General features: G+C 52.1%; 1 protein-coding gene across 1 annotated transcript; it reads right to left on the reverse strand.

Moving 5' to 3' along the window:
• Positions 1–393: 393 nt before the first annotated feature.
• Positions 394–26,906, reverse strand: CLSTN3 (calsyntenin 3). The gene is made up of 18 exons (XM_032874694.1): positions 26,534–26,906; positions 24,016–24,138; positions 23,378–23,573; positions 21,514–21,722; positions 21,089–21,238; positions 20,672–20,857; positions 19,961–20,242; positions 19,043–19,155; positions 16,320–16,482; positions 15,659–15,715; positions 14,798–14,955; positions 14,512–14,660; positions 9,617–9,843; positions 9,146–9,316; positions 8,180–8,325; positions 7,811–7,946; positions 1,148–1,350; positions 394–921 (listed from the first exon to the last, which is right to left on the reverse strand). The coding sequence occupies exons 1-18, from the start codon at positions 26,595–26,597 to the stop codon at positions 781–783; spliced, it is 2,874 nt and encodes a 957-aa protein (XP_032730585.1). The 5' UTR covers positions 26,598–26,906; the 3' UTR covers positions 394–780.
• Between the last annotated feature and the right edge of the window lie 188 nt (positions 26,907–27,094).

A 27,094-nucleotide genomic window follows, 5' to 3' on the forward strand; every position in this document is an offset into this window, starting at 1 on the left:
TTATTTGAAAACCCTAGGGTGTATCCCCTCCCTCACCACACCCATCTCCCTACCCCCACCCCAGGACATGACGATGCCACGCACACACACACAAGGCTGTGAGCTGCACACGGAACACAGGGGCTGCGCTCACAGCAACATGAAAAAATATACATTATATATAATACCTGGACCCCCCCACCACTCTCCCTCCGCCATCCCCATAACCTGGCCATGGCCGGGTCACTCAGGAAGGGGTAGGGGCTGTAGGACCTCAGGCAAGGGGAATAGAGGAAAGAGGACAGAGAAGGGAGGAGAGTGGGCAAGATGAAGAAGAAGGGGTCCCCAGAGTGACGTGGAGAGACAGAGAGAGGAGGGAACAGAAGAGAAGCCATAAAGGCCCCACTGAGGGAAGGAAGGCCTCCATGGACAGGAGAGTAGGGAAGGGTTCCCTTAGATCCCACCCCTGGCCACTAGTGACATCCCCAGCCCCCATACAGAGCATGGTTGGTAGGGGAGAGACAGAGACCTGGGCAAGCTAGGGCGTCGCTGTCTTGGGGGCAGAGAAGGCAGCCAGAGTCTTCCGGGGAACAGGAGCCCAGAGGTACAGGAGGGAGGTGGGCTGGGGGCACAAGGGGAGGCAGATCCCAGCGGGGCCACTGGGATTTGGGGATTAAAGGACGACTCATTCTGAAGAGCTCTCTCCCTCTTGGTCTCTTCTCTCAGAATGTCCTTGTTTCTTTTCTGGGGGTGTCTCTGTCTCACCGGGGCAGAATTCTCTGTTCTGGGATGGGTGCAGCCTTAGTAGCGGTGTGGAGGGGTCTCAATGATGCGTCTCTCGTTGCTGCTGGGGGTGTCCGCCGCCTCTGAGTCACTGCTGTCCTCGTCCTCCTGCTGGCCACCGGCAGCCCCCGCCACACAGGCCTGCCGATTCTGGTAGGACTAGACAAGGTGGGAGCAGAGAGCACGGAGCTCAGGGATCTGCACATAGCCCAGAGCCTCTCCTGCGAGGATCACACTCCCTTGGGCCCTCTACCCCACCCCCTCTACACCTTCCTCCTTCTCACCCAGGGCAGCTCAGCCTGGAGCTTTCTGCCCAGGGCCTGGCCATGCAGATGCTCCAGCCACGTCCTGACTGCGGACTTGCCCACTTCCCAGTGCCACTCACCTCCATGGGGTTCACAATAATGGTGAGCGCTGAGTCATCCCAGAAGAGGTCAGGGTCCTTGGGGTCACTGGAGGCCTCTGGAGGCCCGCCGGCCCCGGAGACACGGCGGGGGAGGGAGTGGATGCGCACAAGGCCCAAGACGACCATAAGCACCAGGAAGCCCACACATACCACAATGATGAGAGTCGCCGCGCTAGGGACCACTGCAGGGAAAGCATTCGGTGAGGGCACAGGCCAGGCACACCTGCAGGGACTTGGCGCAGCAGGGAGTGGGCGATGGTGGGGGGGGGCACCCAGGGGAAGAGGGAGTCCTAGAGTAAGAGAAGACAGGAAACCTGATGGCCCAGAAGGGGGGAATCCCCTGTGCAAGCTGGAGGAGAAATAGAGCCCTACTGAGAAGAGCAGGAGGTAGGGAGGAGAGGGGGTAGAAGAGCTGCTGAGGCCAGAGGGACAGAGACAGAGGGAGGGAGGTGTCCAAAGCAGGACACAGGCCAAGGGAGGAGAGCTCCAGGCCCAATGCTCTCATGAGCAGCCCTATTCTCCGCAGACAGGGAGCAAGGATTGGCACCTACCCAGGTCATTCTGCCTCTGCCTTCCCCAGGGGCCACTCAGACACTCAGCTTAGAGAAGTACCTGGTGCCCAGTGGGGAAAGGAGAGAGGCAGCCACACAGGCCCAGTGGTGCAAGAGGAGAGAAAGTCCTCCTGCATCATAAGAGGGGAAGCAGCACCCTAGGCTGGGGGACAGGTCCCAGGGGCAAAGAGCAACCCCTTCACTTATCCACCTGGACTGAGCTCATTCCTGCTCTGTGACACCTCTCTTCTTCCTGTGGGCTCAGGGCTCCTGGGCATCTGGGGCTCCTGCTCTTCCCAAATCTCCCCCCGAGGGATACCCACCTCCCCTTGGGCCCTGTCGCGCCTCTGGCCAGGCAGCCTCACTTTGACGCCTAGGCTCAGGGGAGCATGAACCCTGAAGGGCAGTGAGATGGGGAGAGGCGCGTGCACCCACACGCGGACCTTAGAGCTGATGGCGGCAAAGCAGATGTGGAGGCACAAGCACGCACCCAGGAAGAGCGTGTGGGCACACAGCTGGACCAGAGCCGCCACACCCCGCACCTGAGCCAGGACTCCGCCAGCCCACACCCCCATGTACACCAGCCACCTGGCAGCCGGCACGCACAGTGGGAGCAAAGGGATGCATCTGAGGGTCTCCAGCAGGGCAGAGCAGAGCCATAGGTGCAGCGCCACCCAGCCCCCCACCAGCTGGGCAATCCAAGCCACCCCCTGAAGGCAGGTGTAAACAGCACAGACACGGACTGTGACCGCTGCAGAGCTAGCAGCCGAGAGCACGGCCCTGGCCCCCTCCCACACACACACCCGGAGCAGCAGGACAAGGCCCAGCAGGAGAGCCCACAGCCCTTCAGACAGCACGTGAAGGTGGTGAGCCCCCACACGTGTCCCCAGGCAGAGGGCCCGCATGGGCTGCTGAGTCACTGCACCCCACATGGCGCACACCCCCTGCTCACGGTTCATGCGCCCAGAAGCCCAGCCCACTGCAGAGGCCTCCGTGAGGCCCAGAATCTGGACTGTCCCGTGGCTACGGGATGATTACATGTAAGCGTCCCATACACACACACAGCCAGCAGGTAGATCTCCCAGTCCCAAATTTACCCACAGCCTTTAAGACTCACATGTTGAGAGACAAAGCAGAACGCAAAGCACAGGGCAGAGGAGCCGCGCACACTGACTGTTGCAAAACCCCTCCTTCCAGCCACCAGCACCTGCAGACTGCCACGAGCTCCAGGGCCAGCCAGGAGTGTGGAGAATGTCCCGCCTGAGCAGACACACCAGCCTCACACCTCCGGGAGGCCACCCTGATGGCCCTCTGCCAAGCTGGTCCCCATTCTGACCCGACCCATATCTCACTTGGGGCCACTTGCCAATGAGAGCCGATCCTGCTAAACAGGGCAGGCAGGCTCCCTGGGTACTGGCTCTAGGGCAGAGATGGCCAGCTCAGCGTTTCTCAACTGCCTAGGGATGGGGTAGGAGGGAAGAAGGGACAGAGGTGCTTTTTCTGGCCATCTGCAGGAAATGGGAGACCTGGGAGGCCAGGACTCCACATCAGTGGGCAAGATCCAGGAGCAGTAATCCTGCCAAGAGATGGCCCCTGTGGCTAAGCCCAGGCTCCAGAAGGAGCAGAGAATGCTCCCCTGACTCAGAGAGGAGGTCATCGCAGGCAAAGTTGCTCTAGGCGCCCAACGATGACAAGCCAAAGATTCTGGTTTGTGCCTTAATCAAATGCATTTGTTCTTCTGAGCCCAAAGCCCAGTGAAGAAAACGACAAGTTGATTGCCAGGAATAAAAAATGGCCCCATGAAAGACAAAATGCAGACCCTGTGTCTGCGGGCAAACAAGTAAAGTTAATTAATTTAAAATGAGCCTGGAAGCCAGCGGGATGGCAGGATTTTTAAATTAGCAACAGACAAAAATCAAGAGTTTATAAAAAGTGCAATCAACCTTCCTTGCTGCCTGCAGTTAATTCTGGCCTTGAATGACCTGCACAGCCAGCAGGAAGAGCTGTTTTATCAAACAGCCCTTGCAAAATTTCTGGTTTCAGTTGGTTGTGAGGACACTGTTGAAAGCCCTGTCCACAGCCCCGCTTGGTGCCCTCTTTCTGAAGATCCTTGGTAGAAACTTCTCTCTGCTCTCAGTCCCAGAACTTCCCTTGAGATACTGGTCAGCTTATATCATATGACTTTCATAACTGCTCAGGCTTCCTTTTGCTTAAGCTCAGAGACCAAATTCTAGCCCACTCTAGCAACCACATACATCTCAGGGTATGTATTTTGTGAACGGACTGCACTCCCCCTGGCACCTTATTCTTCTTTCAGAACTGTCCTTAGTTCACTCCCTAGTTCATTTTCTATGCTTCCCTTATTTCCTTTTTTTTTAAATGTAGGCTCCATGTCCAGCACAGAGCCCGACGTGGGGTTTGAACTCACAACCCTGAGATCAAGACCTGAACTGAGATCAAGAGTCGGGCACTTAACTGACTGAGCTACCCAGGTGTCCCTACACTTACCCTACTTCATTGCGTGTCTTCCTGCAAAGCTTCAGATAGTTGTAGGAAACAAAGCAGGGAAACAGTTCCCAAACTTGCTGCACATTGGAATCCCCTTGGGATTTTTAAAACCCACTGATGCCTGGCTCCCACCTCCATTCTGATTTAACTAGTATGGGGCGTAAAGTAACCTAGGCACCAAGCACTTTTACAGCTCCCCAGCCAATCTGATTGTATCAAAATCCAGGATAACTAGATAAATATTGTCTTCATCATCTTGCCTCACCCTTCAGAGACAACCTTATTCTCCCTAACCATGAACACCCCAAACCAGCTGCCCACCCCCAGTTCTCAAATTCTCATTCTCTCTCCTGCCCAGCCAAAATCCCTTCTACACTTCAGGGTCCAAGCTTAAACTCTACCTGCGCCCCAAAACCTTCCCAGACTGGCCCAATTCACGCCGATCTTAGGACCTTCAGAGAAATGAACCCCCATCCCACGGGAAGGCACTACTATGTCTCCTTCGCTTTCCCCCTGGCTAGTGCAACTGGAAATGGCAAAGCCACGACTCCGTAACCCCACACATGCAGCTGGGAGGGTTCGGGGACAGTCAGGAGGTGAGGGGAAGGAACACCGTGATGAGTCAGAGAAGGCGTGTGGAACGGGTACACTCAGGAGATGTCTGTCACCAGTGGCTTTAGGTGAGCTATGAACTTGGCATCCTACTCAGACCAAAATAAGGGGAAAAGCAAAAGCAAGCTGCCTCTCTCAATTGAAATCTCATAAGGAAGTGTGGTTGGCCTAGACATTGGCTCAGAAGGGCGGAGAGGGAAGCTGGGTTTCACTCACACCCTGGAGCACCCCCAGGCAGCTTCAGGGGATAAGGGGTGAGAAACACAGCCTGCCAGGCTAGCCAGTGTGGGGCAGCTGGCCGCTCAGGGCACAAAGTTCTGCGGTAGTTACGAAAGGATTCCCTCCTCACAGAAAATGAGGATTGAGAAGCTCAGCCAGCCAGCAGCCATGCCAATCCTTATCTACTCTGAGCCTAAACTGAGTAGCAGGACCCAGTATCCAACCCAGATGAGATTGAGTGGGACGATTCCCAAGGAAAGAACTGGAGAAAGAGCTAGGGGATCATAATGGGGAAGAGGAGTGGAGAAGCTGCCCCAAGGGTCTTTTTAACAAAAATGAGTTTAGCTTGCTCACAGGTCTCTAAAGATTGTGTGAAGTTTCTAGGAACCTTTGCAACTTGGTTATGCATCAAGCTCCCTCTTCACCCCCGCTTCCCTTCTCCCTCCACCCCTACCTCCAATTGTTTTGTTATAGTGAGTAAGAACACTTAGAGAGGCCCCTGCAGTTGTTTTCAGAAAGAGCAAGGAAGAAGGGAGCCGGTCCCAGGGAAGGGAACACAAGAGACTCTAGTGGTGGCCACCACTTAAGGGAGAAATAAGACAGAATCCCTGGAGGTACGAGGGAGTTAGCCTCAGTCAAAAAAAGCTCTAGGAAGCCCTTGGAGCTCCTCCAAATTAAACTATAAAGTAATGAGAAAAGAAGGGAAGAAGGGAAGGAAGGAAGGAAAAAAGGAGGAAGGAGGGAAGGGAAGGAAAGGGAAGGGAAAGAAGGAAGAAAGAGGAAGGGAGGGAGGGAGGGAGGGGAAAGGAGAAGGCAAGGAAAAAGAAAAGAGAAGAGAAGAGAAAAAAAAAAGAAAAAAGGAAAAGGAAAAGCAAGAAAGCATCAAACATAACCGGAAAAAATATGGAAGTCAATGGTTGGTACACAGACTCAGGATTCCTCCTGCCTGGATCTGAATCCTGGCTCTTACCACTCTCTAGCTGTGTGATCTTAGATAAAGTGCTTAACCTCTCTGGGCTTCCATTTCCTTGCCTTTTTATTATTATTATTTATTTATTTGATAGAGAGGGAGATCACAAATAAGCAGAAACACAAGAGAGAAAGAGGGGGAAGCAGGCTCCCTGCTACGCAGAGAGCCAGATGCAGGGCTTGATCCCAGGACCCAGAGATCATGACCTGAGCCGAAAGCAGAGGACTTAACCCATTGAGCCATCCAGGTGCCCCTCCCTTGCCTTTTTTAAAGGGGATATCTCTAGTACTTATTTCATTTGTTGTTTGTGAGGATAAAGTTAATGTGTGTAAAAGTCCGTGATCGTGGCACCTGGTACACATCGATGTGTTCACTATTCTTATTAAATGTATTGCTAGGAGCTCTGTAACTTTCAAAGTCATGTGTGGTGACCATGGACTTCTTCCAAGGAAATATTTTCAGAATTCCTTAGGGAATTGCCTTCAGAGTCCATGATACATCTTTTGACTTTCTTCAGAAGTGACAAATCTGGGCCCTCTGAGGTAGGTTGTATGCTTAAAAACTTCAAATGACATCCAGAGCAACTCTGACAAAAGTGTTTGATGAAACTGGGTAAAATGGAAAGGGGTCAAAAGCAAAGTGTATCTAAGAAGAAATAAAAATAAATGCAGCAGCACTGGGTAGCTCAGTGGGTTAAGCCTCTGCCTTCAGCTCAGGTCATGATCTCAGGGTCCTGGGATCGAACCCTGCATCGGGCTCTCTGCTCAGTGGGAAGCCTGCTTCCTCCTCTCTCTCCGTCTACCTCTCTGACTACTTGTGATCTCTCTCTCTGTGTCAAATAAATAAATAAAATCTTTAAAAAATAAACAAATAAAATAAATGCATCACATAAATTGGCTTTGAAAGCAATTCTAAAAGGGATTCCAAAAATCATTTTCAGCATCGTCAGAATCATTTTGCAGCTTTTAATAATGTGGAAGAAAATCATTTTATATTAGGTGTAAGTACCAGGTTATAAAATAGTTTGATCTCACCTTTGTAAAAAGAAAAAAAAAATAGGCATGGAAAAAAACTGGAACATTAACAATGACTTCTTCTCTGCGATGGAATTATGGCTGATTTTTCATCTTTATACTTGTAGTTTCCAGTTTGTCTATAATTAAGCAACTCTTAAATTGGTAATTAAACTTTGCCTCACTGGTAAAGGACGACAGCCAGGAAACAAGATTGTTTGGAAGGGCAGCTGTCCATCTAGATTTAGTACTTTGCTGAGCCGCACTTTGGTTTAGAAAGACTCGTGACTTTCCAGATAGCACATAATAATAATACATGTAATAGCACCAACCTTCTCCTTGAGGATAGAAACTGTATCCAGCATATAATTCTCTTATGTTCTTAATAGCAATTTAAGACCATGCTAGTACACGGTAGGTGCTTCATAAATACTTGATAGCTTCACTACAGAAGGTCCCTAGGTGCAAGACTACTTTGAAATTGCTGGGGGGAGGCAGCAGGAACAATAAAGGCACCTAAACCACACACCAACTTTATGATTCTGGGCATGAGAGGCCCCCCTCCGAACCCTGCCATGAATGACGCAGGCTCATAGTCTCCCTGGTGGAAAGTTAGCGGACCACAGAGTGTGAGTAAAGTCAGGAAGCACAGGGAACAGAACCGTAGCTCCGCTAGCCTCCTCCCCTCCCAGTGGTGGAGAAGATGCCTGAGCCCAGCCCATTCCTCACCACCACCCCACCCTGCCTGGCCAAGCTCGGGCTTACGTACTGGAGTTTCGATGGGAGCTGGCCAAGCTATGTCCGGCCATCTCAGGGGGAGGCTGGTGACCACGGTGCAGGAACTGCTGGGAGCTGAGCATGTGGCTGGGGTGTGCCACTCGGTTCATGCTGTGCAGGACGTTGACCTGGGGAGGGAGAGCTCAGTGGGCACCCGCTTCTCTGCTCGCCCCACTCCACTTTCTAGAGCCCATCACTAAGCCTGCCCCACAGCATCTCCTTCTCCATCACTGCCGGGGCGCTCCTCCATGCTTCGAGGCCCACTCCCATCCCACCGCCTCTGGGTCTCAGTCCACTACACCCAGGCTCCTCCTCGACAGCAGGGCAGGGAGCTGTGGAGGGAAGGAGACTCTCTCAATACCTCCACGATGAATTCGTTGCTAGAGTAACGACCATTCATTTCTGAGCAAGACAGCCGGAATTTCCTGGCGTAGAGGGCAGCTCCGTGTCTTAGCCGGTAATGAGCCTGCCTCAGGATCTCTTCGTACACAGTGATGCTCTCCACCCCTGCAGGAGGAGGAAGCAGCTTAGGGCAGGACCCGTACCCTCAGACCAGCTGACAGCACACACAGCCACAGCATGGGTCTCCTCCATAAGGGTATGACTTGAGTTCTCCCAAGAGATGTCCCCCTCTGCCCCCACCCCGGCTCTGCCTGACTAGGATAGAGTGACTGGGGTCCATTTCCTGCCCTGCTCTTCTCCAAAAGCTCTGAGGCTTCTGGGTAGGGCAGAAGAGACGGCAATAAGGACACCCTTCAAGACAGAGGGAGGAGGCAAGCAGGAGGGAAACGGAGAGAGTAGAAAATACAGAAGTCCTCGGCAAGGCTCTGGAAGGGGATGGAAATGGGAGGGAACCAGTTATGACAATCTTCTCCCATCCTCCCTTAGGGGAAGTCCTGCAGAGAGGAACAGGCTTCCTTTCAAAGCTACCAAGTCATTGCTACTATTCACAAAGATGTGGGCACGTAAGTTAAAGCTCTGGTGTGCGCAAGAGATAGAGAGGTGGAAGACATAGAGAAGGTAGCTAGGACTGAACAGTTGGAGGATTGGAAGCTCATCAGGGAAGACTGAGCCACAGGAGAGGGAAACCAGGAAGAGAGGGGAGCCAAGGTGTGGAGAGAAGCAGGGAGAGAGAACCACTTGGGAGCCCAAACCCCAGCATACCGGTACCTCCAGGGGCAGTCTGGAAGCCAGAGGAGTTTCCAAGCTGGAAAGGTGCAAGATAGCACTTGGCCATGTCCCTAGGCCTGGAAGGAGGACCCTCTGGACTTGATCATGGGGAGGGGCACCCACAGAAAAAGAAGACAAGCTCTCAGTCCCCACTGACCAGCAATGGTGAGGTAGGCGGACGTGTTGGTGAGCTCCAGCCCTCGCTGCTGCAAGGATGCCATGTCCAGGAGCAGGCTTTCCCGCTCGGGGTCTAGGTCATCCCCCACCAGGGAAATCTCACAGCCATCCAGGTTGTGCACGATCTCATCTGACATGCGTGTGTCTGTCACTGGATGGGAGAGAGTCAGCATATAAGTCACAGCCAAAGGGCCCACCTCATGGCCATTCTTCCTCCCCTTCCAGGCTCAGCCCTGAGAGCAGTCAGCATCATGTTCAAAAATGCCATTACCCCCTCTTCCTCACACCCACAGGTCTCTTCCTGGCTCTCTGTCCTCGCGTAAATGGTTCTCGGCAAGCAAAATGCAGGATGAAGTCATTCACATTTTCTAGCCCCAGATTTTCTCCCTCCCTCTGGTTCCAGATATGGACCACTTCTCGGGATAACATCATTCCCTGGAGTCCTCCTTACCTGTGCCCTGCCAACTCTCATCCTTTTTGGCCTCTACCTGGTGAGAAATGGAGCAAGTGATCTGAAGATCGGGGAACAGAGGGATCCCCTCAGGTCCCTCAAAGTCCACAGCCGGGCGGGCAAAATGAGTAGTGCCACTTAGCAAGATCTGGGGGGCATCAGGCTGAAGAACCACCACATAGCCCTCCACTTCGGGGATGGAGACACAGGATTCCTCACTGAAACACCTGTATGACAAGAGGGGAGAGAGACAGCTTGTGACCCCAACACCTCATCCCCTATGATCCATATTCTGTTTCATCCTTCTGGGCCTCCATCTCTACAGCAGAGTCCCCCATGTCAGGGAGAACGAGGGAAGAGAGAGAGACAGTGTCTATGCAGCAGCATCACTAGCCCTCCATAGCAGAGCTGGAGGAAGGACAGCCTTCCTGGGAGGATGCCACTGTGGGAAAGGGTCAGGGACAGATCAGGCAACCCCAACCTGCAGGGACGAGCCCATCGTCAATGCCCTCACCCAAGATTATGGAACATCTATCAAACTTCATTCTACAAGCTGAACCTACAAAAATGTTTACACATACACAGTGCTTTACTCAGGAGATTTAAATTAAAATATGTGTTCAGTAAAATATGTGGCAGATACATGTCCAGAAATATTCAACAGGGGCACCTGGGTGGCTCAGTAGTTTAAGCGTTTGCCTTCAGGTCAAGTCATGGTCCCAGAGTCCTGGGATCGAGCCCCACGTTGGGCTCCCTGCTTGGTGGGGAGTCTGCTTCTGCCTCTGCCCCTCGCCCCGCTCGTGATTGTGCACGCTCTCGCTCTCTCTCTCAAATAAAATAAATAAAATTTTTTAAAGAAATACTCAATAACAAATGTGGAGGGGAGGGATATGGTGGGGGAGCATCTCCAAGGATGTCCTCCTCCCTTGGTGTGCCTTCCATCCATTCCCTTCAATATCAGAGAAACCTACTCTGGTAGGTGAGCTAATGTGACAATCTTGGACCAGCATCCATGGTCCCATGAAGCCTCACTGACCTCGATGCCAGGAGAGACTTCCTAAAGCGCTCGGCCAGGTCAACCAACCCACAGGACAGCTCCTTGGGAAGGTGTTCCCAGGGTCACCTCTAGCCCCATGCTTTGCCAATCAGTAAGAATGACACCACACATTCTCATCACACTCAGTGGTTTCTGAAGTATTTCTACACATTATTTCATTCACCTTATTGCAACATGGTGGACTCAGGGTAAGAAACCAGAGAAGATTGAGCATCTTGGCCACACGAGAAATACGTGTCAGAGCCAAGGCTTAAACCTACTCTTCTTATTCCAAGGTCACACTCCTTTCACTGAACCACAGCCCACTATTTGGGGTCTGGGTTTGCACCAAATTTGTTTATAAAGAAGCACCCCTTGAACAAGCAGCCTTCACAAGGGAGCTGGTAACTCGAAGTAGGACCAATGGTCCGTATGCTTGTGCGAACTGAGGGAGTGCTACTGAGCGTGCCTGGCTCAACTGTGGGAGCCAAAAGGGGAAGGGAAAAGGGCAACCCCAGCAGATAGATGAACTCAGAGCCCATGATGTCACCAGTGTCCACAGCCTGCTGAGTTCCTGCGCCACAAGGAGTGGAGCCTAAGAATCTACATAGTCATCCCAAGGGGCCCAGATCAGAGCCTCTTGGAAAACATCAGCTGACCCTGAAAGCTCAGACTCCAACAGACATGTCCACCTCGTAGAGAGAAATCCAAAGGAGACCCAAAGGGCAACAGGGGCCCGGCCCTGACCCGAAGGCACTAATGATCTGCTCAAGAGCTCAGCTATGGCACACAACCTCAAAGCAATGGCAAACGTCGTCACCATCATGGAAGTGGAACAAACAAAAACCCCTGAGAGTTTAGAGAAACAGACGTGATTTCTGGCTAGGACAGCACTGGGGCATTTGGCAAGGGAGCAGAGAAGAGTCAAAAGAAGTAGCGGCTGAGCTGCCTTGGAGGGAGGGTAGGACTTCACCAGAAAGAAGGTAGACCCTCGAGTGGATGGTGAGGAGTGTACCAAGGGGAATAGAGGAACATGTGGCAGGAAAGCTGGGGTCAGATGGTTGAGGGCTTTGAGTGCAGTTTCTGAGCACTGGCCGACAAGAGGCCGTAGATATCTTCTATATCAGGGAAATAGAAGGATGAAAATTCTCATGCGTGACCACTACTAACCCAGCCTCCGGGGGAGGGTCACCTGAAGTCAGAATACTAGAGATGGGTCAACTTGTGAGGAGGTTATGGCAATAGGGCAGGTGAGAGACAATCAGAGCTGGGGCTGGAGTCTTAACAGCAGGAATGAGAAAAAAGGAGAAAGATTCCCTGACACCCAGCACAGGCAGGATCAGGGTGACCTGGCCAACTGATGGGTCGTGGAGGACAGACCGGGAGAAGTCCGAGATGACTCAGAGGTCTCCAGCCTGATTGATTGCAAAGGCGGAGACACCATCACAGAAATAGAGAATTGAGGGAGAGGGCCTAGTTTGGGTATCAGAGGTTATTATTCCACCTTCCATCTGTTGGAGGGGCTGGAAGAACTTCTAGATAGAGGTTATAGCAAGATATAGGCAGAGAGTCAAGGGCTAAGGGAAAAGGACAAAGTTAGACCAAAAAATGTGGTAGCCATTTATTCAGGGGTTGATGTCCCAAACTAGATGGGTTTTCCAAGAAAAAGAGGATAAAAAACCTTAGGGAAAATCTGCATTGACCAAACAGTTGCAAATATCCAGCTCTAAATGGACAGAGATCCAAGAACTGAACTCTAGAACCCAGGGAAGCCACACGGACTAGGGCGAGGCGATGTATCAGAGAAAGGGAGGAAGTGTTAAGCCCCTGCCTCTCCCTCTTTCACAGGAGCACGAACACACACACACACAGACACACAGACACACACACACACACACACACACACACACACATCCCTCTATTTTCTCCAATGACCTCAAAGAAGTATTAGGCTAGCACTAACCCCATGGTAGCCTCATAAATGCAAAAATGTGAGCTCTCTTTCTCGACCTCCTACAGAAAACATGGCCCCTTCCCTCTACTAAAAGACCAAAGTCAGGTTCCCAGCCCTTGGATAAGCCTCTCCCCAAGGCACAGACGAAAGAGGTAGGAGGAATTCAGATGAGTCCGTGAACCCAAGAGGATGTCAACCCTTCCCACTACGGGACCCTCCCCTTGCAGAGCCCCACCCTGAGCCAGAGGACCGTGCCCTCCCTTCCAGACAGGGTTCCTGAGTCTAGCAAAGAGCATGAGCCAATTGCTTGATCTCTGGTGAGTTAAACCTTATATAACCATGTGACTGCCCTTGAACAGCTCGAGTTCCAGCTAGAACATGGGGAGGGGGAGCGGTGGGGAGAGAACACTCAGCTCTGGTCTATGCCCTTGTGACTCCAACTACCTGCTGCCTTCAGCTTCACACTGTGACCACACCACAGGCCCGCAGCGCAATTCCCAAAAGCTGCTGCCCCTGCCTTCCAAGAGCTCTAATTGTGAGACCTGATAAGCATGCCGGGTCACTCTGCAGGGCTCAGAGCTCTCTCCTCTCTCAACCCACCCTTCCCAGCACAGGGACAAGTCAAAGATGTTTATCTTCGTATCGCTTATGGAGAAACTGAGGCAGAGCTGGGGAGAAGGGACTGCTTGTTCAGGAACCCTGACTCCTGCACTGTGTAATCCACCCACTAGATGGCAGTATGTCCTAAAAACTGCCCCACAGGGGCGAGTGGGTGGCTCAGCGGGTTAACGCCTCTGCCTTGGCTCAGGTCATGATCCCAGACTCTTGGGATCAGCCCACCATCAGGGCTCTCTGCTCAGCGGGGAGCCTGTTCCCCCGCCCCGCCTGCCTCTTCGCCTACTTGTGATCTCTGTCAAATAAATAAATAATATCTTTAAAAAAAAAACTGCCCCACAAACATTCGGGGTTGTGGGGGGGGCGGTGAAAATGCTTGCATATAATCACCCCCATTGGTGGAATAGGCGCTCTGCTGGGTGCTGGATCTGGATTGTATCATTAGCTCTGCTAACAATTCTGTGACTTAGATTCTATTGTCATCGCTGCTTTACAGCATTTGCTCAATGTGAATAAACTCTATGTCCGTAACTATTATGCCTTCATTATCTCTCAATCTGTATTTTAAACACCTACTATACTTAAACTGGAAATAATGTACAATTTTTATTTTAAGGAATTAAAATTATTTACTTAGATTTCAAAGGTCGGCAAACTTTCTGTGAAGGGCCAGACAGTAAATACTTTTGGCATTTTGGGCTGTATGGACTTTGTCCCAATTACTCAGCTCTGCCATGTTGGTGTGAAATAATATGCAAATGAATGAAGATGGCTGTATTCTAATAAAACTTTATTTACAAAATCAGGCCATAGGCCAGATTTGGCCCCAGGGCCATAGGTTGCCAACACCCAGATTTAGATCATCTTATTTGACCTTGCAAGAACTTGATGAATCAAGACTAAACTAGGTGAAACAGCCCTAGCTATTTGCTCAAGTTCATCCAGGCAATTAGTATTGAGTCAGAATTAATGTCAGATCTCCCAGCTCCCAATCTAGAACCTGTCTGTCCCACTTTATATATCAGCACAGAGGCATAGGGAAAATTAAAACCCCAAAGTCCCAGAAGGGTGGTTGGCAGAAGGAGTAATGAATCCCTTGTTTAACTCTGAGTGTAGTCCAGGCTCTTCCACAAATATTGCTATGTCAACTGAGCAGGTAGGTCCGTTGAACATGGGGGCCCCAGTCTCCCCATCCATACAGTGAGGGAGGGGTGTCTAGCCCTGGGGGACCTCGAAGGCCAAGGAGTTCTGACTCTGCTCTGAGAATTGCCCTCCCCACCCAACACTCACTTGACGGCAGTGGTGAGGCGCAGGGGCCTGACGCCGGGCGTGGCAAAGCGCAGAGTGTTCATGTAAGCCACGTGCTGCAGGGCATGGTTGAAGGTCTCCACATCATCCCCCTCCAAGGTGAGCAGGGACTGCGAGGGGTTCACGTGGACCTGGGCCCCAGACACAGACAGCTGAGAGCAGGACCGGGCGGACCGTGGGGGAGGAAGGGTGCAGAGGAGGAGAGGTGGGCAGGGCTCGGGGGCTGGGGGCATGCCTGGAAGGGCAGGGCTAGAGGAAGGGGCTATACCTTCATGCCTTTGCCCAGGCTCTCGAAATCCCTATAGTCCAGCCCCTCCCGGCATGCATAGAGGCACTCGATGACCTCGCGGCTCTCCAGGCGGCCTGAGCGCACGCTGAAACCAGCCAGGTAGCCGTGGAAGTAGTGGTGGATCGGCAAGGGGTCTCCTAGGGCAGGAACACAGGGGCGGACGGGAGGTGAGAGTGGGTGAGGGGAGAGGTGGCTGGAGCAGGAAAGGGGACAGAGAGGAAGGGCAGAAGGCTGGAGGAAGAGCATGAGAAGAAGAAATATGGAAATGAAAAGAAGAGACCAGGAAGTGAGGCTGGGAAACCCGAGAAAGGAGAAAGGAAGACCGAGAGGAGAGAAGGAGAAGGGTGAAAAACAGAAGCCACAGAAATGAGAAAATCTCCCAGGAGAGGCAGAAAGGGAAGGACAAGAGTGGAACCAAAAGGAGGAAAGAGGAGCCAGTGGAGGAAAAGGCGAGAGGAGAAGGTGAGAGGGCATGGTCATAGGGCATGCAAGGGGACCCAGGGGGACGTGTGGAGCTTCACAGTTGCCCAGATCTCCCTGCCTGGGACCTCCTCCTGCCTCCCACAGTCTGATACAGTAAGTGGAAAGCCAGCAAAAGAACTCCTCTACTTCCTTTTGTGGGCAGGAAGGGACACCCAGGATGCCACCAAGCTCCATCTGGCCTTAACGTCGCCAAGGGAGCCCTGCCTTGCAGTAGTTCGTGTAGGCTCTGCCCCCTGGAGGCCTGGGAAGTAATAACTATGAGACTGACTGGGATTTAGGGTTGGGATGGAATTAGAAGCACAGCACAGAAAGTTAAGGTGAGAACTCTCTGGTCTCCAGTTCTTAATCACAGAGTACCTTGTGTGGTGTCTGTACTGTTGTCTCCTCCCTTTTCCTTCTCTTTGTTCTTTTCCTCTGGAGGAAAAACAAAGTGGCAATGAGTTTAGGGTTGTGGGGACAGATTGACAGTGAGGAAGAAGAGGTCTTCCCTGCTCTGTCCCCGTCTGCATAGGACTGGCAACCTGTCCACCGATGTTACATCTAATCTCTCCCGCCTCCGCTAGAGACCAACATCCAAGTATGTTGCTGAGAAAACATGAGGTCTCTGGTAAGACACACACACACACACACATACACACATATATGCACACATGCTCCCATAAGGAAAAAAAAAAGAATGAAAGAAATAGTTTAAGGAAAACTGGTGACTCTCTTAATTATTACTGACCTCCAGCAAGGGAATGTACCGCGGAAATCATCCCTTTGATGAAACAACATGGGCACTGCCCAAAGTTACACAAAGAGAGATTCCAGTGCTGCCTGAGGTGATGACTAGTTGAATAGGTTACAGATTGGGGAGAGAGGGTTCAGGGAGGTTTGTGGTCTCCTCCCCTGGAGATCTCTCTGAATCATCCTGCCCAACTGCAAGTCAAGCTGCCCTTGCTCCTTCACCGATAATTCTAAGCCATTAGAGGCTCCAACCTTCACTGTCTTCACTGAGAAGCTCGAGGGGACTTACCAGTCCAGCAGGCCCCAATCATGAGAGCAGGTTCTCTTCGGGGTGGGTGGATGAGACCATTGTCATGGATGAGGGCAGGGTCAAATGAGATGCCATCGGCATAAAGTGTGACGGTGGGGAACTCCAGGTTCAAAGCATAGTGGTGCCACTCATCATCACAGACCTGGGAGAAGGGCAGCATAAGGGCAAGAACCCTCAGTTACTTTATCTTCAGGGAGCCAATACAAGGTATTGCCCCTTCTCCTGGGAGACAAGGTACAGTCCCTCACATTCCCCACTCTATCAGCAAGGCTTACTAGTGAATTGCTGCCTACCCAGTTCCAGAAATAACATCCCTACCCAAAATCTATCAGCACCAACCAAGTAAGTATCTAAAATTCCATTCTTCAGGCAAATCTCTAACGCTATAAACGTTCCTACGAAGAGGACCACACTATTTTGTGAATAAATTTTTCCCCAAAAATGTATGTATGTTTGTATGTATGTATGTATGCATGCACTGGAAGGTCTAGAGAAGCTTGTAACCCAACAGTAAAACAAAGAGGCTCCCCTTGGAAGTTTCTCGTAAGGTCAGTCAAGATGAAGGTGGGGGATAGAGGAATCCGGCGTAGAGAGTTCTCTGCCTTATCAGCCTCTAAGTGCTGGAATGTCTTAAGATTCAACCTAGACTCTTCTCCCTTTTCTTTCTACATGTTCTTCCTAGGAGTTACTAGGAAGTAACTGTTTCCCATGGGCTCAGATACCATAGTTATGCCAATCACTCCAGAATCTACATCCCCAGCCCAGAGCTCTCCTGTGAATGCCGGGCTTTCCACTTGATGTCTCACAGGTCTCTCAGATTTAACACGTGCAAGATGGAAGTCCACACCCCTTCCCAGTCCCCTCACTTCTCCCTGAGGCAGCATAAATGCGCCATAGTCCATCTAGTTTCTCAAATGTATGACCTGCAGGATACTTTGATCCTTCTCTTTCCCTTGCCTTCCACACCCAATCCATCAGTGGCGCTGTGGATCCTAGGTGCAAACAGAGCTAAAAGCTCTAGGTTTCTGTGCAGTTCTCTACACTGCCACGCATCAGTCAAGTCCTCAACCTTTACTGTGGCCACAGCCTTATGTGGGTCCTTCCACTTTTATGTCTCTTCAAAACATTCCTCCCATAGTTGTCAAGGGTACCATCTTAAAATGTAAATCTGATCAGATCACCTCCCTGCTTCAGACCCTTCAAAAGGCTTCCTGCCTCTCATAGGACAATATCTAAACAAACCCCAGCTGTCAAAGTCCACTGTACAACCTGATCACTGCTCATCTCTCCAACCTCATATCCAGTCTTTCCCCTTTTCACTGTATTCTAACCCCAGTGACCTTCTTGCCATGCTTGGAACATGCTGAGTGCTTTCCTGCCTCAGGGCCTTTGCATCAGTTCTTCTGCATGCCTAAAGCACTTTCTTCTCACCCATTTCTCATCCTTTAGACCAAAACTTAAATTTCACCTCTATCAGGTCTTCCCTGAACATCTGATCTAAGGTGAATTCCCCTCTCTTTGCCTTTCCCCCATTCTCTACTTCAGTCCCCTGCTTTCAGAAAGTCCCTTTCTTTCAGAAAATGTATTACAATTTACCATTTGTATATGACTTCTTACTTTTCAAAAATCTACCTCTCCAGCTAAAATGTAAGCTCAAAGAAGGCAAAGATTTTGTTCTATCTTATACTCCATTGTATCCCCAGAATGAAGCAGAATGATAGAGCCTTAATCGATATTTAACAAATATTTGTTGAATAAATAAGGCAAGAGAAAAGAAAAGCAGAGTCATGTTACTAATATTAGCAACAAGGGGGGAAGATCAAGGAGCAGCAAATGGCGGACTGTCCCTTTCAAAGAGTGCCACAGAAAGCGAAAGCCTTTGTAGACAGCCCTCAATTATCTAATTTGTGGATTTTCTAGACCCTTCCTTTCCTCTTCTCTTCTCCCACTTCCTGCCTTCTCTCAGCTATTTGCTTACTTGGTGCTCCACTGGGGCTTACAAGAAAAAAAGGAGATGGGAACTCAAATTAGTTCCACTGTTTCTCGTGGTCAGCTTAGAGAATGAATAAAGCACAGACGGCAACTGTCAGCTGAAGAGAGGATTTTACACATTTTTTGCCTGTTTTTATTTATCCTTCATAATCGCAGAGAATAGTAATGAAGATTAACATTCCTTCTGACTTATAAGGTCTATCACATCCTTTAATCCTGCAACAATCCTGCAACAACAATTCCTATTATTCCCATTTCATAGGCCAAGAAACTGAGATGTAGACATACCAAGGAAGATTTCGTGGCTAGTTAGTTGCCCTGGCCAGACTCAAACCCAATCTGCATACCCCAGAATTACTTACTTTCTGGTTTACAACATGCTAACTGCTTGAGAGTCAGGGATATGTATTGTGAAGGTTCTAGGTAAGAAAGGGATGAAATAAAACAAGGGAGAAAAGATGTCTGGTTGGGTATGATGTTAGTAGTAATGTGTTCCCAATTTCCTTTTAATCCAGAGTGCTTTCTGCAGGAGACAAGTCTTGGAAAAGGAGAACAAGAGAACCTGGGGGTAGAATGGTCAGGAACTGAAAATGCAGCATGAAGGGGGCATAGGGCAACCCAGAAAATGCCAACCCCTGCCCCAGGACCCTCCTTCCCTGGAAGTAAGATACACCCACCCAGCTCTCCCAGGAACCTGGCACTGGCCTCACCTGCTCCAGCTTCCAGAGGAACTTGACTGGGCGGGCACTCTCAAGCAGAGGCCAATAGAGGAAGGCAATTCTACAGCCATGGACGGTCAGTGAGTAGTGAGAGAAGCCATCCTCTGAGGGGAGAGGATGGAGACGAGGTCAAAAACAGGGCCTGAGGCAGGGACAGGTTCAAAGCCCAAGAGGGAGAGGACCCAGGATTCTCATCACTCTCTCAGGCGCTCTCCCTCCTTTATTCCCTGAAGTCTTCTCTCTTTCTCCCCCTCTGACACACACACACAGAGTCCAATCCAACGGATCACTAGGGCTTCTCAAGCATTCTGATTGGCCAAGGTGGAACACTGGCCAGCCTGCTCCCACCCAGATTTTTATAGGTCCTTTGGTTGATGCAAACTCCGTGTGTGACAACCCTTTTCAGGTCGAGAAAAGTGAGCTTAGAGAAGTAGCAGAAATAAAAGGTCAGGACAAGATGGAGCCGAGAGGGACTGACTGTGCCACTGCAGTTGAGGGAAGAGGGGAACTTGGAGATGGAGCCAACTAGCCCTTCTAAGAGGAGGACGGGATGGTGGTGGGAGCGAAAGAATGGGGTACACCACTATCCAAGCTTTTCCATTGCAGTGGACAGGCTTAATGGGAGTAGACTAGGGGACAGCCTACCACATGGTGGGATGCAGGGAGACTCAGTGATTGCAGGTGAGAAGGTGAGCGAGTAGTTCCATTGCACTTGGAGAGCAGTAGGGTCTCAACCAGTTACGTAGGCAGTAAGCCACCCAATATCAGGGATCGTCAAACCTAGCACTGCCAAGTTGCAGAGGAAGAGAGAGGAAGTGACCTGTCCACAGTCACAAACTGGGCAGTGACAGAGGCAAGATAAGAAGCCAGTTTCCTCACTCTCAGACCAGTGCCCTGGGAAAGGCTCACCATTCTGGACGGTATTACACACGATGGTTTCCTCTTCCTTCTTGCCCTTGTTGGGAGTGACACCATGTTTCATCCAAAAAGACAGAGTAAAATGATCACTGAGGCTATCCTGGGGTCCAGAGCCTAGCCCAGCCGTGCCACCCAGGGGCACCTGCACAGCTTGGGTGCCATTGAACCAGTAGATAAGACTGCTGTCCTGGCTGTAGTGTACCGAGAGTCCCGCCGTCCAGTTGGCATTGGGGCCAGGCATGGGCAACAGATCTACTTCCCCAGGGGCAGCACCTGCAAAAGCCCCAGAAGGCACAAGTGTCAGAGCTGAGAGGCAGCAAATGGGGAGACAGAAAGCAGCCAGGGCAACAGGGACTGAAGGAGAGAGATAGCCCCCAGCTAGTTCCATGGCATCTTCTGGCCTTTCAAAGACCCCAGAGGGTGGACCCCTCTTCTAGGAATGGCTCTCCAATTCATTCTGCACCTCTTCCTCTCTCCCTACCACTGCTCCACAAGGGACCTGGTGATGGTCTTGTGCTAGAATCACAAGTCTTTGCAAAAGACATATTGATTTGCTTTGGAAGCCACAGAGTTAACCATATGCTATAACCTCTGCAGATAGCTACCCTTGCGGGTGGGCAAGGGAAGGAGTAAGGCAAGAGTCTTAGGAAGGAGGCAGAGGAGGGTCGGGGAGAGGTCTGGAAAGGGGGAGGGCACACCCACCACAGAGTTTCCGCAGGGCCCGCTCTGAGTAGTTGTCACGGTCACAGCCCTTGGCCACGTGGCTGGTCTGTAGCTCTATGGTCGCCTGAATATTCCAGAGAGGTTCATCACAGGTCTCCAGGCGGATGCCAGGGAACAGAGCCAAGCTCCCTGCACCTGGTGCATATTCAATCCTTTTGTTCCACCCTGCATAGGGGAAAGGGAGAGGGAAGTGGAGAGAGAGGCGAGGAAGGCAGCCCCTCTTATCCATTCTGCCCTTGTCGTGTCCCCTGACGCTCTTGGATAGACAGCTGCAAGCCTTCCCCTAAATATCTCTGCCCTGGCTCCTAAGCTAGCCCTCTGACTGTCAGAAGGGACAAGAAGGGAGACCCAGGGGAAGAGGATTCACAAGGAGAGCCACAGAGCGGAGCTCCTCACCTTGCCAGCTTGGTTTACAGGTAGGCTTCACCTGGATCTCCACCTCAGCATCATCCACTGCCCGCTTCTTCCCGCAGTCATAAGCCGTCACCGTGAACTTGTAGAGCCTCTCGCCACTGTACTGCAGCTTCTCTGTGTTCTCAATGTTTCCTGGGATGGGTGTGGGGGGAAGACAAAGAGGGTAAGGGACACTAGAGGAAAGCCTAGGGAGGCAAGGTGAGGGTTCACGAGTCAACTGGGCAGCGGGTGAATTAGGTAACAGGAAGTTGGGAAGGGGGTATCTGGGGGGAAAAGGACTCTACACTGGGAAGGAGGTTCTGGAATGAGGATCTGAGGGGCACAAGTGGAGAGCTCAGCGCCAGGGCGTTCTGATGGATGTGGGGTGTACCGGACAGGGCGGCTGGGGCGGCAGGGGATGGACTCACCATCATTGTCGATGAGGAAGGGGGTGTTGGGGGTGAGGATCTCATAGTAGCAGATCTGGCTGTACTGGGGGGAGCAGTCGCCATCGATGGCTTCCACCCTCAGGATGCGGTCATACAGCTTCCCCTCAGTTACGGCAGCCCGGTACAGCCTCTCCACAAACACGGGGGCAAACTCATTGACGTCGTTGACCCGCACATGCACCGTCGCCCTGCGTGTACCAGAGCCGGCGGAGGGACAGGGAAGAGTCAGCCAGCCCCAAAATGTGAAGAGAGGCACAAGTAGGAATGCAGACTGGAGTCAGAGCTGGCAGGAACCAGTGTGCCCTGAGCCTAGGGCCACGGGTGTGCCCATCCCACCCTCCAGGACTCCAGGCCCCACGAGGGAAGGGGTGACTGATGTAAGGGGTAAGGAAGGGGATACCAGGGGACACCAGCAGCTGACTTGGAGGACTCCTGTACGGAATGCTATAGGTTGGATGCCAAGACACAGGGTAAAACAGAATTTTACATCCAGTTGGTTTTTCCTCCACAATAATCAAATCCAATGGGATGATCAAGGAAGACACAGAATAAAAGCCAAGTTAAAACCAACCAGGGTATGGGGTGCCTGGCTGGCTCAGTCAGGGGAGTACCCACTCTTGGTCTCAGGGTTGTGAGTTCAAGCCCCCATTGGGTGTAGAAATTCCTTAAAAATAAAAATCCTTCTGCGGCACCTGGATGGCGCCATCAGTTGAGTGGCTGACTCTTGGTTTTGGCTCAGGTCCTGATCTCAGGGTCCTGAGATCGAGCCCCACACTGGGTGCCCCACTTAGCACGGAATCTGCCTGAGTTTCTCTCTCCCTCTCCCTCTGTCCCTCCCAGCCGCATGCTGTGCGCACCCATGCTCGCTCTCTCTCTCTAAATAAATAAATCCTTATGAAAATTAATTAATTAAAATAAAATAAAATAAAATAAAATCTTTAAGACCAACCAGGAAAAGGGAAGTGGTCTTTATATAAAGCCATAAATCATCTGACATGAGCGCAAGAGGAGTGCTGCCTTCTGTGTATCCGTGTGCAATGTGCATGCCCAGTGTGCCTCCCCGCAACCTGGGCCCCATGGGGTGAGCAGCCCTCTTCCGTTCATGCTGAGCCCTGCCCCTTGCCGAGATCTAGGTGCTCAGGTCTCAGAGGCAGGGTCCTATCTCCAGATGGGAAACTGAATCCCAAGGAGCCCTTTATCACCAATGCCTCTTAGCGGCCCAGGAACCCTGACTACCAATCTTTTTCCCATTCTCAGATGAGAAGTTAGCCGGGCACAGTCACAGGATTCTCAGGCCCCGGCTTCATTCATGCTGGAGTCCTCTCCTGCCCACCCTCGCCTAGCACTATACATGAGTTTCCCATGCGTGTGAGTATATGGTGAGGCAGGTGGAAGGAATCAGGACGTGGGCCGAGGTGCTTATTGTCCTTCTCCTTACCCTCCTCATCATCATACCTCCCATGTGCTGAGCCTTTCTCATGTATCAGTGCTGTTACATAAACCATTTTTTACATAAACCATCTCCTTTACCCTTCACAGCAACCTAGGGAAATAGGGACCATCATGTTCCCCATTTTACAGAGAAGTAAAAGCAGATCCAGAAGGGCTAAGTAAGTTGCCCAAGGTCATAAGAGGCAGAACCAGAATTAGATCCCATGAGTCTACTACATGTTTCTGTCACCTTGAGTGAGGGCTCCTGGAGGACATGGCCCCTGTCCCTGATCCGATGAACAGACAAGGGAGGGGGTAGGTATCAATGAGAGCATGGGCAGAGGACAGTGAGGGGCTTGGGAGAAGAGAGGGGGGCCCAGCAGCAGGGAGGAGGAGACAAGGGCTTCCTCACTTGTGGGACTTCTTGGTGTTGGCCCCGTCTGGGCCCTCGCCGCAGTCGTAGGCCTGGATGGTGAAGGTGTGCTCCTTCTGGGCCTCACAGTCCACTGGCTCCTTGGCCCGGATCAGCCCTTCTCCAGTTGCTTTGTCCAGAATCACGGCCTCAAAGGGCACCCCCGACCCATGGAGCCGGAAGCCACAGATCTCACCTGGCCCAGGGTGGGGAGGGAGGATGAGGTTCTTTCTCCTTCGCCACTTCCAGCATCTTCTTCCCAGCCTCAACCTCCCTGCCTTGGGTTCGGCTTCACCTCTCCCTCCAAACCCAGCCCTTCTCTTGTACATGTGAAAGTGTTAATCATCAGACATACAGTTCCAACACCAGCTTCCCCAGAGCTGCAACCTCTCAGAGCTACCGGGTCTGAGATCTGACAAAATCTTAGTGTGCTTAACCCCTGCCTTCCCACCTCCTTCTCTCTGGCTCCCTTTACTCAGCCACCATCCTTAAGCCTACTGCTACCACTTTGCCAAGGCCTCTTCCCCGCTTCCACTGCTCTCCCTCCAGGGACTTCCTCCCATCTCCTACTTTGCCCTCTGCCTCCCCAACCATTTTTCTCTGCCCTACCCGCCTTGCCATCCCCCAACCCCAATCACCTGCATAGCGCAAGGGGGCATCCTTGTCCAAGGCAAAGAGTGGTGGGTTCAGCAGGACTGTGTTGTCATTCTCCATGACGATGCCTTGGTATTCTGCCTCGATCCATGGCTTGTGCTTGTTGGCTGACCCCCACCCAGGATGAGGACAGAAAGCACCTGTGAGCTGACCCTCCACTCCCACGCAAGCCAGACACACTTACACCTGTGAGCTGACCCTCCACTCCCACGCAACTCAGACACACTCCAGCATTATCACCCTTTCTACCCGCTGCAGAAGCACCTGAAGAAGGAAGGGCTGAGGACAAGAAATCAGCATTAAAGGAGTCAGAGTCTTGTGAGAGGTCACAGCTGCCTTCTGTGGCAGGATAGGTAGTTTCCGTGGCAACGGCCTGCCCTGGGGGAGGTGGGGGGACCACTATCTCCCCTGGGAAATGTGGTCAGAGGGTGGAGAATTTTCTTTAGGGATTTCAAGTGCTAGAGAGTGGAGACTGGAGATTCAGGGAGCGGTGGTAAGCCATCAGAAGGCCCCGGGAAAGGGAAGGCATAGATTAAGGGCAGAGTTGTGATTAGAAAAAGATCTAGATGTTTCCTGAGATCATGAGTGTTTACACTCTCCATGGCCACCATCATCCCATTTCAGTCCTGATCCCTCCACTCTGCACTTCTCCCAGCCAAGCCCCAACCTAAGTCCATTCAACCTAAGAGAAGGGAAAATATAGGACAGAAGGAGGGGGACAGAGAGGGGCAGGGGTGGAGCAGGGGAATCAATGCCAAATGACTAGACCCAGCACAGCCGACATCCTAAGGGATTATTGAGCTGGCCTAGAAACAGGACAGATCCCCTCCCCCCTTTCCATCCCTACACCCGAGAGAGCACACTCACAGCCAGCACAACTCTGTGTCCCCCCGCAACCCCACACTCCCTGAACCTCACTTCCTGTACAGACTCATGACTTCATTTTACTTCTTGCCTACCCCACCGCTCTTCCCTTCAACCACCAGCCAACCAGGAGGGATGTGGAACCCGCTCAGCCTCTAGATTTCCCCATCTCCTACCACACTGAGCTTGCTCAATCATGTCTCCTCCCCAGGACCCAATTCCCACTAGCCTGGTGAGGGGCTACGGGGAAAGCACTTCCCCTCTAATCCCCACCAACCCAACTGCCACTGCTTGCTCTATCTAATCCCACCATGCCAACCACCAGGCTCCCAAAGCACATTCGTGATGGCCTATCTGTGGAACACGGGTGGAGGAAGACATATCATCAGAGGGAAACTGAGTCACGAAAAGGAAACATACCCAGTGTGTGATGGTGAATAAAAAAGCCTGATTTCCACTCTTTCCTCTAACCACACCACAGAAAAGCCTTCTGGTACCGGAATGCCTGCCCCTTTCTTAAAGATGACCACCAAAACCCCCTTGTCTAATGGCAGAGGAGAAAGCCACAAGATGGTGCTCAGAAAGCAAGCACAGGAAGTGGTAGGAGGCTAAGAAGCTGGGCTGAGGTCAGAGACTGAGGCGAGGAGCCTCAAGATGAAAGGCCTGCAGAGCAGCAAGGCCCGTGCTGGGCACCCTCTCCACAGCTCGCCCCCAGGTCTCCCTGCTCCTCTTGTCTGGGCCACAGACTCTCCTGGTGTACATTTCCTTCACTCACTCCTGGCTCCCTGCCCTTCCTTCTTTGACTTTCCCTTCCCCCTCTCCTCACCTGTTCTTCTTGCCTCCCCTTTCAGTCTTCTCTCTTTTTTTTGCCTCATTTACTCTCTTCACCCTCTGTCTCACCGCCTCCCACGCCCCATCTCCCTCGTCCTTCTCAGCTTTCCCTCTCGCCACTCATTAAGCGTCCCCCCCACACACCCACTTCTGCCCTTACCTGCCTTTCTCCACCTACCTGAGCCCTCTTCCCCCAACCCCTCTCTCCCTGCCCTCCTCCGCCTTCATCCCTCTGATGGCCTCACCCAGCTGAATTTCTCTGCTGTCTGCCAGAGAGGGCAGCTCTGGTAACCCTCAGCCCAGCTGTATGCAGGGTACGGATCCGGAGCAACACGCCAAAACATACGTGCTCTGAATCGCTGAGCTGCAAGGAACTGTTTCTCCCCAGGATGGGATGGAGATGAACCAGATGGATCTGTCACACACCCTGAGTGCGGGCACACCCCAGTGAACACGGAGAACCATCCAGAGATGCGTCTCACCCTTCGGGGCAAGTCCTTCTGACCTGAGATATCTCCCGCAGGCAGAAATTGGAGGAGGGGGAGATGGACACCCCAGGATGGAAATGAGGACCAAATGGGAGCCAGAGAAGCACATGGGTAGAAACAGCCCAGAGAGCACGATGTGGAGAAGCGGATGTGAGGGAGAGAAGGGGCAGCTCTCAGAAAACGGATGGGAAGGGCGATAGTCCGAAGAACACACACCTGTCATTTGCCAGAGAGCTCAACAGCCCCTGCTCACCCCTACCCCCACATGGCTCTGCCGGATACCCCTCTTTCAGTGCCCCCCTTCCCCCACCTCACTCACCTTTGTTACAGGAGCTGGAGGGGAGCAGGGAGGCCAGCAAGAGGGGCAACAGCAAGAGGGTCATGGTGTGGTGTGGGCAGGGCAGGGCAGGGCCAGGCGATCGCTCGCCCCCAGGAGCCTGCAGCCGGCTGATTCCACCTTGGGGGAGGGATGCAGAGGCTCTCCAAGGAGGGGAGGGAAGACACCGGGCCGCAGGGCAGGGACAGAAAAGAGCCTGCCGCCCACACTAGTCCATAGAGCAGACCTAGACAGACCCCAACCTGTGTGGCTGAGGTGGGGGGACTTGCAGAGGCTTCCCGTTCGCTCTCGAGCCGGGCGTCCTCACTCTCTCCCTCATTCCCACCCCATCCCCGCTACTGCAGGATGACGTCAGCACGGCCAGGCGAGGACTGATGGGGCCGCTGGCCAATCGGATGGCTGGGGGGGGCCAGGTGCTGCAGTGGGGGAGGCAACCAATGGGACTGGGGAGCAGGGGCGGGAGACTGTGGTACGGCTTTTTCCCTAGACTGCAATTTGGGGGAGCAAGGAAACTGCGGGGGCTGGGGCGGAAGCTGGAAAACC

Source organism: Lontra canadensis, unplaced genomic scaffold (assembly GCF_010015895.1).
Source record: "Lontra canadensis isolate GAN:19392208 unplaced genomic scaffold, GSC_riverotter_1.0 scaffold53, whole genome shotgun sequence".
Lineage (NCBI taxonomy): Eukaryota > Metazoa > Chordata > Mammalia > Carnivora > Mustelidae > Lontra > Lontra canadensis.

Coding starts and splice junctions, on each gene's coding strand:
- CLSTN3 (XM_032874694.1), bottom strand. CDS start 26,597: ATGACCCTCTTGCTGTTGCCCCTCTTGCTGGCCTCCCTGCTCCCCTCC. Junction 21,239..21,513: donor CTTCCTCATCGACAATGATG/GTGAGTCCATCC, acceptor CACCCATCCCAG/GAAACATTGAGAACACAGAG. Junction 15,716..16,319: donor GATTGGGGCCTGCTGGACTG/GTAAGTCCCCTC, acceptor TTTTTCCTCCAG/AGGAAAAGAACAAAGAGAAG.